The sequence below is a fragment of the Rana temporaria genome, chromosome 11, assembly GCF_905171775.1.
Source record: "Rana temporaria chromosome 11, aRanTem1.1, whole genome shotgun sequence".
In the NCBI taxonomy this organism is placed as follows: Eukaryota; Metazoa; Chordata; class Amphibia; order Anura; family Ranidae; genus Rana; species Rana temporaria.
Window position 1 is genome coordinate 50,781,069 of NC_053499.1, and position 19,275 is coordinate 50,800,343.

The 19,275-nt window shown below is 41.5% G+C and overlaps 1 protein-coding gene across 11 annotated transcripts in view; it reads right to left on the minus strand.

Annotated features, from left to right (window-relative positions):
- The window catches only part of LOC120916761 (mucin-5AC-like), a 295,447-nt gene that overhangs the window by 204,687 nt on the left and 71,485 nt on the right, over positions 1-19,275 (minus strand). Inside the window, exons 44-51 of one of the 11 annotated variants that reach the window (XM_040327694.1) lie at positions 15,900-16,074; positions 14,032-14,282; positions 12,918-13,101; positions 12,519-12,804; positions 9,788-9,966; positions 9,585-9,654; positions 8,755-8,855; positions 8,564-8,595 (exon numbers count right to left, since the gene is read on the minus strand). The exons of 8 other annotated variants lie outside the window; for them this stretch is intronic. In XM_040327694.1, coding sequence (XP_040183628.1) covers positions 8,564-8,595; positions 8,755-8,855; positions 9,585-9,654; positions 9,788-9,966; positions 12,519-12,804; positions 12,918-13,101; positions 14,032-14,282; positions 15,900-16,074 — 1,278 coding nt within the window. The remainder of the gene's footprint in view (positions 1-8,563; positions 8,596-8,754; positions 8,856-9,584; positions 9,655-9,787; positions 9,967-12,518; positions 12,805-12,917; positions 13,102-14,031; positions 14,283-15,899; positions 16,075-19,275) is intronic. 2 more of the 11 variants (XM_040327693.1, XM_040327695.1) reach the window with 2 other exon arrangements.

The window sequence follows — 19,275 nt, forward strand, 5'->3', positions numbered from 1 at the left end:
CGACCGGTTTTCACGACCAATATAAAAAATGGCAGTTTTCTCGTCGTGAAAACCGGTCGTGTGTACAAGGCATTAGAAAGGGGAAAAGGGAATAGCCGCTCCAGGTGGGAACCCAGATGAATATCCTCCGTTGCAGACAACTCAGGTGCAGGCAATGCACTTAGCAAAGCAGGAACTAAGATTGTCTCTGGACAGCCGCACACTGAACAAATTGTAGCCTTTTATTAAAAGAAGGACAGCACTACAAATCACAGCAAAATAAAATGAAACCTGACCTCTGACGCGTTTCGCACTGAAGGCATTACATATGTTTGTCTATAGGTTAAATAGAAGATATTTTTAAGACAGTATTGTAACAAGCAGTAAAAAAGCTTTCAAGCTAAAGCTTTATCTTTGACCTCTAGTTACTTGTTCTATGAAGTAAATCACTCTCAAATATAACAACAATTACATTAAACGGGTTGTAAAGGTACAATTTGTTTTCCTAAATAGCTTCCTTTACCTTAGTGCAGTCCTCCTTCACTTACCTCATCCTTCGATTTTGCTTTTAAATGTCCTTATTTCTTCTGAGAAATCCTCACTTCCTGTTCTTCTGTCTGTCACTACACACAGTAATACAAGGCTTTCTCCCTGGTGTGGAGTGTCGTGCTCGCCCCCTCCCTTGGACTACAGGAGAGTCAGGACACCCACTAACACACAGCTCCTTTCTCTATCTGCAACGTAGAGAGCGTCCTGACTCTCCTGTAATCCAAGTGAGGGGGCGAGCACGACACTCCACACCAGGGAGAAAGCCTCGCATTAATGTGTGTAGTTACAGACAGAAGAACAAGAAGTGAGGAGTTCTCAGAAGAAATAAGGACATCTAAAAGCAAAATCAAAGGATGAGGTAAGTGAAGGAGGACTGTACTAAGGTAAAGGAAGCTATTTAGGAAAAAAATATTGTACCTTTACAACCCATTTAAAGTTAGTTGTGATCCAGTCCATTGTTGATCCAGTTCATAAGTCAACAATAGGTATGAGAACTGAACTGGTTAAACCAGATATGGGATTGTCTTGCACATTGCTACAATACATAAATAAGGTGTATTTACAGCAAAAGGTTTTGGATGGAGTGGGAAAGAGTTAGAACCTCTGCCATGTTTTTATCTGTCTCCTCACCAGGGGGATTCACTTTATCTCTCTGTTCTGGTGACCACAGTTGTCACTGAAACATAACGGGCGTAGAGATCTTTCCCCCGCCACACCTGTTCTGGTAATAAATATCTATACTGATGCTTTCCAAAACCTAAAAAATATATTTTTCCTCTATTATATACTTTATTTCGTCATATATTAGAAGTCATATCATTATAACATACTTTGGGCTTTTTTTTCTCGGGAAATGCCATGTTTTGCTGTCCAGAGGTTTCTTACCTGATAAGTTTCATCATGATAAACACAGGCTGACACATCTGTGGAGATATATGAGAATATGTTAGGATATTCTTATTGTGATGATGCTATCAAATTCATTTTTTACAAAGCTAGTGTGAATGTTGAATAATTACTAACTATGCACTGAAATTAGGATAAGTAAGATAAGTAAAAATTATTTTTTCAATGTGACTACTAAAAAAATGTACAGCTTTATTAAACACATTGGCCCGGATTCAGATAGAATTTACGTCGGCGTATCTATTGATACGCCGCGTAAGTTCTAGGAAGCGCCGGCGTATCTTCTTTCTGTATTCAGAAAGCAAGATACGCCAGAATTTTACTAAGATACGGCCGGCGTATCTTAGTTGCATATTTATGCTGGCCGCTAGGTGGCGCTTCCGTAGATTTACGCGTAGAATATGTAAATTAGGTAGATACGCCGATTCAGAAACGTACGTGCAGCCGGCGCATTTTTTTACGTCGTTTACGCAAGGCTTTTTCCGGCGTAAAGTTACCCTTGCTATATGAGGCGTACGCAATGTTAAGTATGGATGTCGGGCCAGCGTCGAATTTTCTGTCAATTACGTCGTTTGCGTAAGTCATTCGCGAATAGGGTAAGTTAGGTTCACGTCGAAAGCATTGACTATTTGCGGCGTAATTTGGAGCATGCGCACTGGGATACGTTCACGGACGGCGCATGGGCCATAAGTCAAAAACGTAATTTACGTGGGGTCAGCCTTGATTGACATACAACACGCCCACTGCCTGGATAATTTGTATTACGCGGGCTTACGCCGGACCACATACGCTACGCCGCTGTAACTTAGGGCGCAGGTTCTTTCTGAATACAGAACCTGCCTCACTAGGTTACGGCGGCGTAGTGTATCTGAGATACGCTAGGCCCGCTCAAAGTAACGCCAGGCTTTCTGAATCCGGCCCATTGTGTATCTGATTGTGATGGTCTAAGTACAATTGCAAGCAGATAGAAAATTCTCTTCTCTTCTACAAAGTGATGTGCTCTAAGAACTTCTATCTGAAATAATGAAAACAGCTCTTGACGGAAATCCATTGTACAGTAGGTCAACACAAAGTTAATTGTTTAAAAATTCCCTATAGAAACAACTGTACTAAGCATGGAGTACATCTAAGTGGAGGAATCTTAATTAGGTACTTACTACACTTATATTTTGGACAGCAGTCACCCTCTAGAAGTACAGGAATAGCTTCAAATCCATTTTCACACTTCATTTCCTTGTGTAGACAGTAGGTATCATTACATTCTATGAGCAGACAGATCAAATGTTAGTATTCCTACAGCAGTAGATAGAATAATTAGTGATTATATTATATAAAATATACAGATAAGATGTTAACTTACGGCATTCATCCTGCATACAACATGGTTCTTCTGGGTTTGGCCGAGTCACAGGGATGAAGCCTTCCTTTTCACAGGTGATGGGTGTTAGTTTGGGGCAAGACAGTGGCTCACACTGAACGGTGAGGGAATTTGCTTCACAGACACACTTCTTGCAGCCACTGATCCAGGTCTCTGCAGGCTGAGAATATGAAAAGGATAATTCAGTTACATGATGTTGTTAAAAAGACTAGAATTTAAAAGAGAAGTATTGGGTTTTAATTTTTTAGATTTATACTTACCTAGGTGGATGCATCATCGGTCCAGAGCGGCATCTGTCCACCGGTGCCTCTAACACTGAGAGACGAGCGATAAAACACAGCTCATCGCTTGGTTCTCAGAGCTCAGTGTGCAGCTCTCTGCTGGGTGTCAGCAGCTCTCTGCTCCAACCCCTCCTCGCTCACTGGAGTGCTGGGCTGTGGAGGGGACGGGAGCAGCGGGCTCATGCCCTCAGGCATGTGGGCAGATCCTGACTCTATGCTCGTGATGACGTCTGAGCCTGGACTGACTCTGTGACATCAGCAGACAGTTGATTCACGCCCGCTGTCTGCTGAAAATGGGTTGCAAAAGTGCAAAACGAACTGCACTCCTGTGATCCATATGGCTGTACTTCTCCTTTAATGTACAAACAAAGCCTCCATTATCTAGTGTCACAAAACTCGTTACTATTTACGCAGTGAATGTGGACTATTTTTACATCTACCTAAACTTACCCTGTACTTGTATAAAACTAATATTTCTGTGGTAACTATACATCATGTTTATCCACTGGTATTATGAACAGGGGATAAAAAATAAATAATACACATAAGCATACATCTGGTATCAAAAGGCACAGGAAGGAGGCATGGGAAGGGAGAATTCACAACATGAAGAATCTGATGTATGAAAAGTGTTTTAAAGGTAAAACATTATGTTGCATCAGTTTCCAACTGTCATTTGCAAACCTTTTGTTAATCATTGCAATCTATCAGCTTACAACTGTAATTTTTTATCTTTTTGATGTTCATTGCAATCTATTCGCTTACAGATGTGAGCATGCAAACAGCGGAAAATGTAATATCAATCACTTAACGCAATTTTCTATTCCTGACAAGCTCCATGTCAGCCTACTACTGGCAATGGCGTCTCCAGCTTTCATATTCAGGGGGGGGACATGGGGGAACAGGGACGAAAGTAGGGGGTCCAACTATAAAATGCAATTATATATATACAGTATCTATATCTATCTATCCTGGGGCCCTTTACTATGATCCCACAACGGGCCCTTTCACATGTTCTGCAATGAGCTCCCTTCCTACTATACTGGGGCCCCCCAGGGTGGCAGAAAACAAGAGATATATGTCACCAGCACACCAAGGAAATATAAGGGTCCAAAGTAGTGGGAGAACTATCAGGGTTGCAAAGGTTGTCTTGTCACCGGGCCTTGGTGTTCTGCCACTGTGGGGTTCCCCAGCTGTCCTGTCCCTGCTATTTACAGCGCTGGACTGGCATCTGTCTCCTTGGCAGCGGCAGCAGTCTATTAGGGCCTAGTGCTGGTGACAGTATGGGTGCATGCAGGGGAAGGCTGGCACTATTGGTTATAGAGAGCCGAGCCCCCAGCTGGTCACCTAGCAGCAGTAATGCTGTATAACCTTCTCTGTTGATATGCTGATCGGGATGTGATCCAGGTGATGCTCCCAGTCAGATCTAATAAACACAGTATTTATTAGCATCAAGAGTACAACCACATATATATAATCAACCATATGTTCCGCAGCCATGTGGGCTCTATGCCTGTAAAGTGTGGTCTTTGATCAATAAAATCACTGATATTTAACAGAGCATCACCTGGATTGCATCACGATCAGCATGTCAGAGAAGGGCCCACTGCTGCTAAGCAACCTGCAGGGAGCTCAACTGTCTACAACCAATAGAGATGGGCTCGGGTGTGTTTGAAATCCCAAATGCCCGATCCCGCCAGGAAGCTGACACTCCACAGTGCTAATCACAGGCAGTGAGACATTTCCTGATTGGTGCAGCTGTGGACCGGGAAATGTCTCACTGCCCGTGATTAGCGCTGTGCAGTGTGGGCTTCCTGGCAGGCTCTGGCATGTGGAATTTTGAACATGCCCAGCTCATCTCTAACAACAAATTGTGCTGGCCCTCCTGTACATCAGCCCCATAAAGTAACCAGCACTGGGTTCCAATGTGCTGCCGCTGCTGCCATGGAGACAGAGACCAGCGCTGTGAATAGCTGGGACAGGACAGAAACTCTGGTTGTTCCACCACTGGTCCACCTATAATGTGTAGATGGGGGAATTGGATCATTTTTTTTTTTTTCATTCAACCTAATAGTTGAATGAAAAAAAGTGATCAATGTATGGGCTGCCTAAGATAGGGTGACCAGACATCCCCAGTTTCAGGGGACAGTCCCCTGATTGAGGACACTGTCCCCAGACCAAGTATGTCCCTGGTTTTGTCCCCAGATTGGATTTATTAGGGGGCAGGGGCAATTTCAAGGACAGTCAGTGCAGAATTTAAAAAAAATTACACCCCCCAGCTCCGCCGTGGCTACTAGCATAGGGGGGTTGTATTGTTCCCATTATCTGTGCTCCTTTCTGATGATTATGTGCTGGTCGGAGCGGAGGGAATATTTCTTCAGTTTCGGGCGCATGCCCATTCAGCTTTGCTCTCATGTTCTTCTGCCTTGGCTCAAATCCTGGCCAGCCACCTGCCTATCTCCTTGCCTTCCCTGGCAGAGGGATCTTCCTCCGCTCCCCATCCAGTAGTAGCCGGGGCCCAAAGAGTAAGACTTAAGAGGCTGTGAGGCGGGCGGTGACGGGCAGAGAGTCGCTGATTGTTGCCATTACTAGTAAAGAAAAAATATGTCCCCGGATTTCATTTAAAAAATCTGGTCACCTTAGCCTAAGAGCTAAGACCAGCCATAGACAGTTTAAATCTCAGCTGGTTCAGCAGGAACTGGCTTAGATGTGAACCATTAATTAGCAGATTCTCTTATGATTATCACTAGTGGTTGCTGTATAGCCACTAGTGATATCACTGTTTGTCGGGAGAATACAATTGCTGGGCAGGAGGGATATTCCCCTGTCAGCACTGTCTGTGTTGATGGTGGAATCATGCAAGTTTCTTTCCTGCAATCTGTGGATACAGGAAAGAAATTTGCACCGTATATTACCTGCCTAACTGAAAGTGAAAGTAAATTGTGAATGTCTTGAAAGAACAGGAGAGGGGGAGGGAGACAGATGGGGGAGAGAAGGGATGGAGATAATGCAGTTCAGTGATTACAGTGTACTGCAGTCTGCAGTGCACACACTTACCCACTGTCCAGGCTAGAATCTCAGGCATCATTCACACACAGCCAGGAATGCTGCTGATTTTCATATTTTTCACCCACACATCCCCTCTCTTCTGATACAGCATGCCGGGATAGTGTGGGCGGGACTGGAAGGAGGAGGAGCTGTATTCCTCTATGCTCGTATGTGAGGAGAGTGAGGGGGGTGGCTGGACTCGCTGGGCTATGAAAGAGTGTCATAGACTGACACTCGGCTCAGCTTGCAGTCACCACTCTCAGAATTTACGCTGACGCTCCAGGCTTTTTAATTGCATGGAGGGAGCCGTGTAGTCTGGCGTCTAGCTCCCCCAACACTGTGGCTGTTCTGATTCCCACTGAGACCCTGTCACACGCTATCCCATGTACTTCCTATTCCAATTGGGTTGCTAGTGGCATCACATGGATTGATGATTTGTATAGTAACAATACGCTCAAACCATTTAAAACACTTGCAGCAGAATTCAACTTACCCCCTACAGACCATTTTAAATATATTCAAGCCTCTCATTTTCTGAACGCAATTAAAGTCCCGACATATATTTATACAGGATACCCTATGGCAATACTATACTAAGGTGACCCCATGTCCCGCTGGGTCATTGATATTTAGAAATTGGAAATCCAATAAGGTCCCCAATGTTTCGGAAATCCTCGAGACTACGCAAGCCAATTATACCTTTGAGACTTTGCTGGCAAACAGGGAAGATAGAAGAGTTAAGTTTGATAAGCAGTGGAGGTCTTGGGCGGAATGGTTTGACTCACAGTAGAATACAACTTGTCTTTGTTTGTGTATTTTGTACTGTTTATGATATGTCTTAATCAACTGCATCTGTATGGACATGTTCAAGGTGTTTCTTACAGTTATCCATCCCTTTCCCTTTTCCTTTCTTCCCTTCTCCCTATTCCCCACATCCTTTTTTTTTACTTCACTTCTACCCTCCCAGTTTGCATCTCCATTATCCCGGGTTTACACTTTATCATTTGTTGGCGACGGACTTAGTGCCCTCTCAGTTCTAATGCCTTGATACCTTCTGTATAGGTTCACTAGCTGTTGTACGGGGTGTTCATCTGGAACTTTTATCATTGTTTATGATGTGCAATCTTCCCTTTTGTACTCTGGGAAATGTTTGTGCTTTATTTTTATTTTGAAAAAAAAAAAAAGTTTTGTTCAGGACATAAACAAAAAAGGTGGGACTCTGTAACAGATTATAATAATATTCTGCAATGTACACCGATCACCCAAGGGAATAGTAAATATCATCATTGTACATTTTAACAAAAGTGGGGTACACTTCAATAGCCCACAAACAGGTGCCTTTATTCAACCCTAAGCTGCTGTGGAGTCCAAAAAGCATCCTAACTGCCACATGGGGATCCATTCAATCTAGAGAAACATCACTGAATGACTTAAAGGAACACTAAAGGTTTGTTTTTTATTAGATCAATTGATTGCTGTAAGCAAGAGCATTTAAATATCACTTACCTCGTTTTTCCTTTTGACCTCCAAAATACAGTAATCCAGGTTTGAAAATGCCATTTCCTGTCTCTCCTCTTCTTGCTTTCCACCAGCATCTGAGCTGTTTTGCATGGTGGAAAGCAGAATGTGCTCACCCCCTCCCTATGACTACAGCCCTCCGTGAATATGCTCTCTTATCCCTCACAGGCATGGAGGCTAAGCCTAATGGGAACTGTAGTTCCCATTAGGCCGTGATGTAGCAAGAATGAATGCGCACCGCAAACCAGGAAGTCAGTGAGAATAATGATTCAAGAGTGACGGAGGTGAGTAAAACAGCTCGATCTGAACAGGTATCAAACTAGTTATAATGCAAAACATTACTTTTTACTTTATCAGTTACTGTCAGACTTTAATTGAAGAGGAAAATATTTTTGTCTTTACAACCCCTTTAAGATGCAGCATACATCACAGAGACAAATAAAAAGGCAATAAAATCAGGCAGAATTACATACCATATAGCTGCACAGCCATGGTGTCACCTTTGGGAACAGCCATGCATTTAGCGTGGCATCAATCCCAATGCCAGCCATAACACCCATGCAAGAAGCCTATTATAAGGGTCTGTGTCTGCACGTGGCGAGCAACAGTTGGATGGCCACAAGTTTATTGCAGCCAGGTAAGGGGTGCTGCTTGGTCCTATGAGGTGAGGAGGAAATGAAAGGTACGCTGGCCTGAGGGAGGGAGTCAAATTTATTAGTTAGGTCCTGCAGGTGGAGGGATGGGCGAAGCATACCCAGTGGTAGGCTGACATGGAGCTGTCAGGAAAAGGGATTATGTTTAGTTAGAATGTTTGTAAAGTGAAAATCCAATTTTTTTAGGAAAGGACTCATAATACTGGTATTTATTAGTATCTTTAATGATTAAATGTTTAAGTCCAACTCACAGCTTTGGGCATTCCATCAGGACCAACACAAGCTGCAAGAAAGAAATAAGAAAACAAATTTTCATGACATTATTGAAACCTAAAAATAAACTAAGATTTAAAAAGAATTACAGTATATTTATACGTTTTATAGTCCTCTTGGTTGCTTATTAGTAGTTTCAGTGATTAGATTACACATTTTGCATAGTTACCACAGCTCTTGACGCAAGTATCAGTGTAGGAATTGAAAAGGGTTGTTCCAGCTGAGCAGAAGCAGCCTTCAGTTGTACTGGTTGCAACATTTTCAATGTGCCTTTAAAAAGAAAAATGCAGTAATGGCATTTGAACTGTGGTGGATCATAATTTGGGACTAAATATTGTGGCCCTTGCCTATACCAATACCAAGGAGATTAGCTTAAAATGCTATAGTCACATTTATTAAATTTAGATTAATGCAGGATGGATCTAGAGAAAGTTTTACAGTAATTATGAAAAATGTAAGCAGAACAAGTCCCAACACAAAATAAGATTGAGTACTCTTCCTTATACAAAGCCTTCTATGATTTAGCTTTAATGTTTCAAGATTAACATATTCCAATGGCTTTCCTAATCCCAGTGGTCCTTATATTCTGTTTTGGTACAGTTTTGGTACTCCAAATAGTTGTGGTATATGAGAAGGAGAAGCGCTAACCAATGAACAGGCAGGGTTTCTGTAAGATACACGGAACAAATTTCTTTCCTGCAACCACAGGTTGTAAGAAAGAAATTTGCTAGATTCCACGAACAATGTTGATGTGGAAATACCTCCTGCCGGGCCATTGTCTTCTCTCGGCGGAAAGGCAGTGAGAAGGCAGAGGAAGCCATCCCCATTGGGAGAAGACAATGATTATCGCTAGCGGCTATAGCAGCCACTAGCAATAAGCGTAAGAGAATCTGGCAGGCTGGCTGTACCCAATTTGATCCCAGATTTGAACCTTGTATGGCTGGCCTCAAAAAGAAGTGTGCTAAAAAAGGATGATTTATGCTTATTAAAATAGCTTACTTGTTTTCACAGGTCTTAACATGCAGTGGACCACAAGGATTATATACTTTTCCAGTAGGACAGTTGTATGCTATATTTTAAAAAGAAAGAAAAAAAAAATAGGTCACACCACAGATAGATAGAATGTATTTCTTTTTTCTCTGTTATTAGAATCAAGTATCCTAACATGGATATTTTAATATAGAGTCAGTAATAGGACGTACGGCAATGGCCTCCGGTTTTTCCTCTCCAGTCTACACAGATTCCATTGGCACTGCACAGGGAAGCATAAATCTCCAAACTGGAACACTGCACTGAATCGTTTCTAATCCGGCAGGCATCAAAGACGCAACCTTCGTGGTAAGGCTTGGGTAGTATAATCTTGTGGCACTCAGCGAAGATACTTTAAAGAGAGGAGTTGAAATAAAGTGAACCTGTCATGCAACATCTGTATAAAAACAATGGCATGCATTGTAGCCACTCTATAAATAAAGTGAACCTGTCATGCATCATCTGTATAAAAACAATAATGTGTTATAATCACCCAATGATTAACTCCAATCAGGGTGAAACATGTCAGAAGGGCGGGCTAGTGGGAGAAGACTAAGCTGAAGTTGGAATTTAACTTATCTTTCTATGGTTTACTTTGCCAGTGTGTGGCCCCAGTTAATTTATGCAGTCTGGTGTAATGATGCACACCCATGGTACTGATCCATGGCAACCTGGGCTCAGTGGAAGTGGGTTCAGTGAGGCTGGAGATCATTCAGCCCAGAAGACTAGCCCCATTTAGTGGTCAAAAAATAAGGCCCTTTCACATGGGACAGACTACGGCTACAATCCACCTGCTCAGCAGGGGATCTCTCCCCTGATCCCCACTGAGTAGGCGGATGACAGGTGCATGTCCATCCAACTAATGCAGAGTGGTCACAGACACAACCCACTCTCCTCTATGTGCGGCTGGATGTAAATGGACCACCTGTGTATTTTACACCCGAGTGCCATCTAATCTGATCCACTGGATGGAAGGGGAATGGATCCCTATGAGTTTTTTTTATGGTGGATCGGATCAGATTGGATGTAGCACATGTGTCCGTTTACACCTGCTGCTCCATAAAGAAGAATGGAGGTTCCGATCGGGTCCACCTGAAAAACAGGCAGACCCCATCAAAACATCTGTGTGAAAGGGGCCTTTAACCAGGGAAAACTCCAGATTGAAGGTGAGTATTGCAAATAAAGTGATTCATTGCTCCTTTCTGTGGGGGTCCCCCAAGGCTCTGTTCTTGGAACACTTCTCTTCTCTATCTACACCTCCTCCCTTGGTCACTTGATAACTGCTCACGGCTTCCAATACCACTTATACGCCAATGACACCCAAATCTATCTGTCTACTCCTCACTTCACTCCTTCCGTCTCCTCTCGCATTACTTACTTACTCTTCCATCCATGAGAACATAGAATCACCTCTGTGTATTGAATGGGACTATGCATTCTATGTCATATTATATAGAATTTCCTTTTCACTGTACAAATATTATGCTTGTTTGTGATTGATCACATATCTGTACATTTTGTGAGACTGTTATAGTCTTTACAGGTATTTTCTTAGGTTGTTGCACCTAGAGATTCACATTATTTTGTACTTTTTAATTTGGGAAGAGTTTATACCTACTGACCATTTGGTCGGTGAGGATATATCAGATACTTCTCATTCACTGTAATCACTTTATATTGGAGTACGTTTGCTGATTTGCCAACTGATACACCATATGATATTGCTCAACAGGGCATATTTGTTTCAATTGGCGCTGCACTTTTCTCTTTATTACTTACTAACTGACATCTCAGCATGGGTGACGCACCACTTCCTTAAACTATATCTCTTTAAAAGTGAGTTACTAATATTCCCCCCTGCCCGTGCCCCCCTCCATGACTTTTCCAAATCAACAATGCAACCATCAGTCCCTCCCCTCATGCCAGAGTACTAGGTGTAATCCTAGACTCTGACTTGTCAGTTCAGCCTCAGGTCCAATCATTGTCAAAAGTTTGTAGAATTCACCTCCGTAACATCTCTAAAATTCGCCCCTTTTTAACAAATGAAAAAACCAAATGAACTCCTCATTCACTTCCTTGTTATCTCTGGCCTTGACTATTGCAACTCCCTTCTCATTGGCCTGCCTCTCCATAGGCTATCCCCTCTTCAGTCTATTATGAATGCTGCTGCCAGATTTATCCACCTTACCAACTGCTCAGTGTCTGCCAACCCTCTCCTCCAATCCCTACACTGGCTCCCAAGAACCCAGCGAATTAAATTCAAAATACTAACCACAACTTGCAAAGCCATCCACAACTCTTCCCCCAGCTACATCCGTCCTCTCCGTTCTTCTCAAGACCTCCTACTGTCAAGCTCTCTCATCTCCTTCTCCCATGCTCATCTCCAGGATTTCTCCAGAGCCACTCCCATTCTCTGGAACTCACTACCTCAACCTGTCTGGCTATCCCCTACTCTTGCTACCTTCAGGTGATCCCTGAAAATGTATCTCTTCAGGGAAGCCTATAACGTCTCCAACTAATCTTTTACCCCTTCCATCAGCTCATTCCCCTCAGTTACAGCCTTTTGTACCACCTGCCCCACCCTATTAGATTGTATGCTCTTCTGAGCAAGGCCCTCTAATCCTCTTGTATTTTATTGTATTATAACTGTATTGTCTCCCTTTTCTATTGTAAAGCGCTGCATAAACTGTTGGTGCTATATCAATCCTGTATAATAATAATAATAATAATAATAAAGTGCATTTTTTTTATTCTATCATGGGCACTTTATTAGTAAATATATATATATATTTTTTAAATGGAGTTTTGCTTTAATCTTTAATTTGACAGGAACATGCTTGCAAAGTGAATATAAATGAACATTTATGCAAATTGCTTTAATGATATAGCTACAATACAACTTACTCGCTTAAGATGATATCACATTGTTGTGAAGGTTTACAAGTAGGTGGCGGAGTTGAAGGGGGTGGTGTTGGAGGAGATGATGGAGTTGAAGGAGGTGGTGTTGAAGTAGATGGTAATGTTGGAGGAGATGATGGAGTTGGAGGAGATGGTGGAGTTGGAGGAGGTGGTTTACTGCAGCCAAGTGTTGTAGTATTGACCCTCCAGTGAGAAGCCATAGAAGAACAATCTTTTACAATATTGCCATCCGGCATTCGACAGTCTTCAGTTCTGTTGTTAGAGCAAGTGCCTTTTGTGGGAAAAATCACCAAAATTATTTCACGCAACCATAACAATACAATGCAAAATGTTACAGAAAGCCATACCCCTAAAAAATATGAATTTTAAGAACCATTTACATACCACATTGTCCTTCTGTGTTGTAAGCAAATTTACTAAATGGTAGGTTAATGACAAAGATCATTCCGCTGAATGAGATAAAGACATTTATTTCTGGAATTTCCACATTCATCTTGATACCAACAGTGGTGGTGGTAATGCCATCTTTGGTGAAACCAGGAGAGATCCAGTTATTGTTGAACCTAATCTGTAGAGTGGAGAGAACACGTTACAGTCAATCCCACATTAACCCCATAGGAAGCGAACACTGATTCTCTATAGAATCCAGAGAATCCAGTGCAATAAATTAACTATAGTATTGGCCCAGACCAAGATTTTCTTTCAGGCTGGCACTCTGACCTGAATCTTAGGCTTTGAATGTTCTTGAGCTGTGAAAATGTTGCTAATTTCACACATTAAATATCACAAATAATGTCAATCCAGTGTCAACATGGTCCTATTTCCACAATGACCACAATGACCACACTATGCCCTATCACCCACCCCTGAATCCTTATGATTCTCCCACACATCATTGTTCGATCTTGTCCCTAACACCCTATTCAAGGAATCCACAGTGGCAATTTATGAATATCCTAACTCTCCAGGGTTCTATTAATGTTGACATTCATAAGATAAAATAAAAGCTCAGATCCAGATGGCACCTGGACCCAGTAGTTTTATGCCACATCTCAGGAGATGTGCCTGACACCTGTTGGAGATGCAACAATGGCACAGGCCTCTATATATTTTATGCCAATGCCCCTGATGCAGTACAGGCATTTCCTAGTACTTCAGCTGCTGAAAGATGCAAAATTGTTAACATCACAAAATTGGATATCCCCACATGCTACTTTGATTCAAGAATGGCTTCCCTGCAAGGTCTCAGTGGCCACTTTAAAGGAACTAATTTTTGTTAGTTAGGATAACATGTCCCACTTTTTACTTACTTGGACCCATTGGCACTTTTAAATACTAAACATTTTTTGCCACCTAATGCACCCACACACAGATTCTCCACACAGCCAAAATTTATCCAAGTAATATTAGATTGTGAACCCCTCCCAAATTAGATTTGACCCACAGTGACAGGGAATGGGCATCAGGAACTCTACCCTCTTCTCCAAGTCCAACTTACCCTACTTCTCACCCGTCCTTCGTATAACATACGCGTTAAAACAATCTCATTGGATTTATAGTAGATCAAGATAGACTGTGGGCAGGACAAGCCATCATCGGCATCGCAGAAATAGTTGTCAACAAGGATGCGGAAATTGTCATACTTGGGAGTGATCTCCTGAACAAGGACATATGTGCAGTTGTCCAGGAAAGTGTAGTAGGTTCCATCAAAGGTTAAGTAATGTGGATCACCCCATCCACTGCAGACACCTGTAAGGCAAGCAATATTTCTGCATCATTATCCACTTGCAACCCTGTAAAACAAAGGATTTCAAAGTGTATGTATAGCTTAAACTTTTTTTTAATGTATTTATTTATTAATTATTTGAATGGAGTTTTTAATGATGACTATATTTAGTACATGTCCACAATACATGCCCACTGCATTGTGTTTTATCTCTTTAAACATGCTGCAAGTTGAGGAGAAAAGGTTGATATGTCTGAAATATACCAGGGAATTAATAAAGGGTGTCATAGACACCCATTCGAATTTCGTCAGGGTACAGAACCAAAAGTTTTAAGTACATGAATCTGTCCAAGTCTGTACTGAAGAAGGAGTGTCCACACTGGAAACGCCTCCCCCAGTGCACCCCCACCCCACTGACAGATACATGATCAAGGCGTTTTGTACTGGGGTGGGTGGAGCCCAATGAGGAACAGAGAAACTAGTTCCCTATCAGGTACACTTTACTTTTGATTGACAGAGCATAGCAAGGGGGTAAATCCATAGCCACTAATGAGTCCAATATCCATTTTTGAATTGGCCCTCTGCAATGTGCTGTCAATCAAAAGTAAAGCTGACCTGGTGGGGGACTAGTCTCTCAGTTCCCCATCAGACTCTGCCCATCCAATGACAAGTCATTTACCCACATTTGAATAATGACATCAACTATATACCTATCTATATTTATATTTTTGGTGAGAAATTCCAGCTGAATGGGGATGGGGATATAGCACTGGTGGGAAGCCGTCACATACATAACAGCTTCCCAGCACAGGCACTGCCCCTCTCAGTACTGGCATATATCCTGCATGCCAGTTTACAGTTTAATATAAGTTATATTTATTATAAATACTGCCAGACTCTTCTGAGAACTGGTGGTCATTTTTATAGAATTTGTTGTTGTCATAGTGACAGATTCCTAAAGCTTAACCCCTTCACTGCCATTGTCATTTTCACAGTAATCAGTGCATTTTTATAGCACTTTTTGCAGTGAAAATTACAATGGTCCCAAAAATGTGTCAAAAGTGTCCGATGTGTCCGCCATAATGTCGCAGTCACGAAAAAAAATTGCTGATTGCTGCCATTACTAGTAAAAAAAAATATTAATAAAAATGCCATAAAACTATCCCTATTTTGTAAACGCTATAACTTTTGTGCAAACCAATCAATAAATGCTTATTGCGTTTTCTTTTACCAAAAATATGTAGAACAATACGTATTGACCTAAACTGAGGAAAAATAATGTTTTTTATATATTTTTTGGGGATATTTATTATAGCAAAAAGTAAAAAATATTGATTTTTTTTAAAAATTGTCACTCTATTTTTATTTATAGCGCAAAAAATAAAAACCCAGAGGTGATCAAATACCACCAAAAGAAAGCTCTATTTGTGGGGAAAAAAGGACACCAATTTTGTTTGGGAGCCACGTCGCACGACCGCGCAATTGTCAGTTAAAGCGACGCAGTGCCGAATCGCAAAAAGGGGCAAGGTCCTTTACCTGCATACTGGTCCGGGTCTTAAGTGGTTAAGATCAAATCCAGAAATTATTATTATAATATAAATGCTCAAATGGCAAGGAGGTCTTTCATTTATTAAACTTACATTGGCATTCGTAGTGGTAACAGCAACTATCTGCACTCTTTTTCTTAATTGGTGGAAAGCCATTAGTACAAGTTATCTCTTTGACTTCAGGGCAGGTCACCGGCTTGTGAGTAGTGATGTTGTTTCCATGGCATGTGACCTCTTCACACTGATCATTTATCCATGTCTCATTGGTCTAGAATGGAAAGAATTATGCATTTATTTTTTTATAATGTTATATCAAAACACATACAGTGGCATATAGAAAGTTGTTATGAATTCTTTTGATGGTTATTACTTTTTGAGTTTTAAAGAGACATTGTCACCTTGCTCATACAAAGAAAATTAACAGTGTCTCTGTAAAGTGCTCCCACAGACCCAGGGCTGGCCCAAGACATTGTGCTGCCTGGGTCCAAGAATAAAATGCTGCCCCCCACGACCCAAAAGATTAAATAAATCAAGCCCATCAAAAGGCCCCCACATCTATTATAATCTATGATCATTAAAACTAAAATTAAATGTATCAGGAAGTCAGATTTACCTGCAACAGCACCTTGTCTATATGCAAAATTATATGACATACCTTTATATTCAATTCTATGGGGCGGGCTAGGGTAGTATATAGAAAGGCTAGGGTAGTATATGGACAGGGTAGGGTAGTATATAGACAGGCTAGGGTAGTATATGGAAAGGCTAGGGTAGTATATAGACAGGCTAGGGTAATAAATGGGAACGCTAGGGTACATTTTTTGCCTGTTCACATGTTCTGGTGCAAACCAAACCAGGGGGTGTTCGGCCCATCCCTATCTACACATTAATGATATAAATGTGTTCATAAAGTAATATAATATATATTTCCATACTATAATTCTACCCACCCACTTGGAAAAAAACAAACGCTACGATTTGCCAGGTATGGTATAGCAAATTACAACCCTGCTTTAGCTAGGATGTGACAGGCCCATATTTGATACACATACCATACAACGCACATGCCTCAAGTGCCAAAGTAACAATGGGGGTTATTTACGAAAGGCAAATCCACTTTGCACTACTAGTGCACTTGGAAGTGCAGTCGCTGTAGATCTGAGGGGAAGATCTGAAATGAGGGGAAGCTCTGCTGAATTTATCATCCAATCATGTGCAAGCTAAAATGCTGTTTTTTATTTTCCTTGCATGTCCCCCTCGGATCTACAGCGACTGCACTTCCAAGTGCACTTGTAGTGCAAAGTGGAGTTGCCTTTCGTAAATAACCCCCAATGTGTGCATAACCTTTTCAGGTACTGCAACAGACCATTGAAAAAAATGGCAAGCTTAACAAAAATTCAATGCAGCAATTAAATAAATGCAGACCAGATAAAAAAAATGTTTTGCGAAGACTAAGCTTCCCTTAATCAAGGTAAAAATATTTTTTTTGAGTTATATTAGCAAAAATATGCAAAATTAAAAAATAAAATTCACATTTAATTCATTGAACAATACTTTTGCCACATGTACAAAATACGGGGCAAATATTTTCTTTGACCTCTAATTGCTTGTACTATGAAGGAATTAATTCTCAAATATAACAACAATTACTTTAAAGTTAATTTCAGACAACAGCAAACATTTGCAAACATTAATCCAGTCCATAAGGTAATTATAGGTACGAGAACTGAACTGGTTAAAGCATACCGGTATATCAGATTGTTCCACACATTGCTACAATACATAATTAAGGTGTATCTAAATGCGAAAAGTTTTATATGGAGTGGGAAAGAATACATTTCTCTGTTATATTTTTGTCTCTCTCTGTTTCCTCACCAGAGGAATGTACCTTCTCTCTCTGTCCTGGTGACCACAGTTGTCACTGAAACATAATGTGAGTGGAAATCTTTCCACAGCCACACCTGTTCTGGTTGTAATAATCTAAGATATCCAAAACCTCAAAAAAAGTTTTCCTCAATTATACAGTACATCCAGAAAGTATTCACAGTACTTCACTTTTTCCACAATTTGTTATGTTACAGCCTTACTCCAAAATGGATTAAATTTATTATTTTCCTCAAAATTCTACAAACAATACCCCATAATGACAATGTGAAAGACGTTTTTTTGACATTTATTAAAAATTAAAAATGTCAAAAATCACATGTACATAAGTATTTACGGCCTTTGCCATGTTACTCAAAATTGAGCTCAAACGCATCCTGTTTCCACTGATCATCCTTGAGATGTTTCTACAACTTTATTGGAGTCCACATGTGGGAAATTCAGTGGATTGGACATGATTTGGAAAGGCACACACCTGTCTATATAAGGTCCCACAATGCATGTCAAAGCACACACTGAGCAATGAAGTCCAAGGAATGGTCTGTAGACCTTTAAGACAGGATTGTATCGAGGCACAGATCTGGGGAAGGGTGTAGAAAAATTCCTGCAGCATTGTAGGTCCCAATGAGCACAGTGGTTTCCAGCATCTGTAAATGGAGGATGTTTGGAACCACCATGACTCTTCCTAGAGTGGGCTGAGTGATCAGGGGATAAGGGCCTTAGTCAGGGAGGTGACCAAGAACCTGATGGTCACTCTGACAGAGCACCAGAATTACTCAGTGGAGAGAGGAGAAACTTCCAAAAGAACAACCATCTCTGCAACACTCCACCAATCAGGCCTGTATGGTAGAGTGACCAGATGGAAGCCACTCCTTAGTAAAAGGCACATAACAGCCTGCCAGGAGTTTGCCAAGAGGCACCTGAAGGACTCTCGGACAATGAAAAACATCTCTGAACTCTTTGGCCTAAATGGCAAGCGTCATGTCTGGAGGAAATCAGGCACCGTTAATCACCTGGCCAATACCATCCCTACAGTGAAACATGGTGGTGGTAGCATCATTCTGTGGGGATTTTTGCCAGGGGAAGAACTCAGGGCAGGGGGGAATTGAAGAGAAAGGAAAGTCAGATTTTTGTGGTAGGGGACTCAATTCTCAGAAGGACAGAGAGGGCAATCTGTAACAAAGACCTAAAGCATCGAACTGTATGTTGACTACAGGGCGCTCAGGTTCGGTACATCACAAATCTGGTGGACAGATTACTGGGAGGGGCAGGGTATGGGTGCACGTTGGCACCAATGACAAAGTCAGAGGAAGATGGAGTGTCCTAAAAAATTATTTTAGGGATTTAGGAGCTAAATTGGGGAAAATAACCTCCAAGGTAGTATTCTCAGAAATACTACCAGCACCTTTAACCACACCAGAAAGGCAATGTTAGATTAGGGAAGTAAACAAGTGGCTGAGGAGCTGGTGTAGAAAGGAGGGGTTTGGGATCCTGGAGAACTGGGCCGACTTCTCAGTTGGTTACCAGCTCTTTAGCAGCTACCGACTGCACCTAAATAGGGAAGGTGAAGATCAGCTGGGAGAGA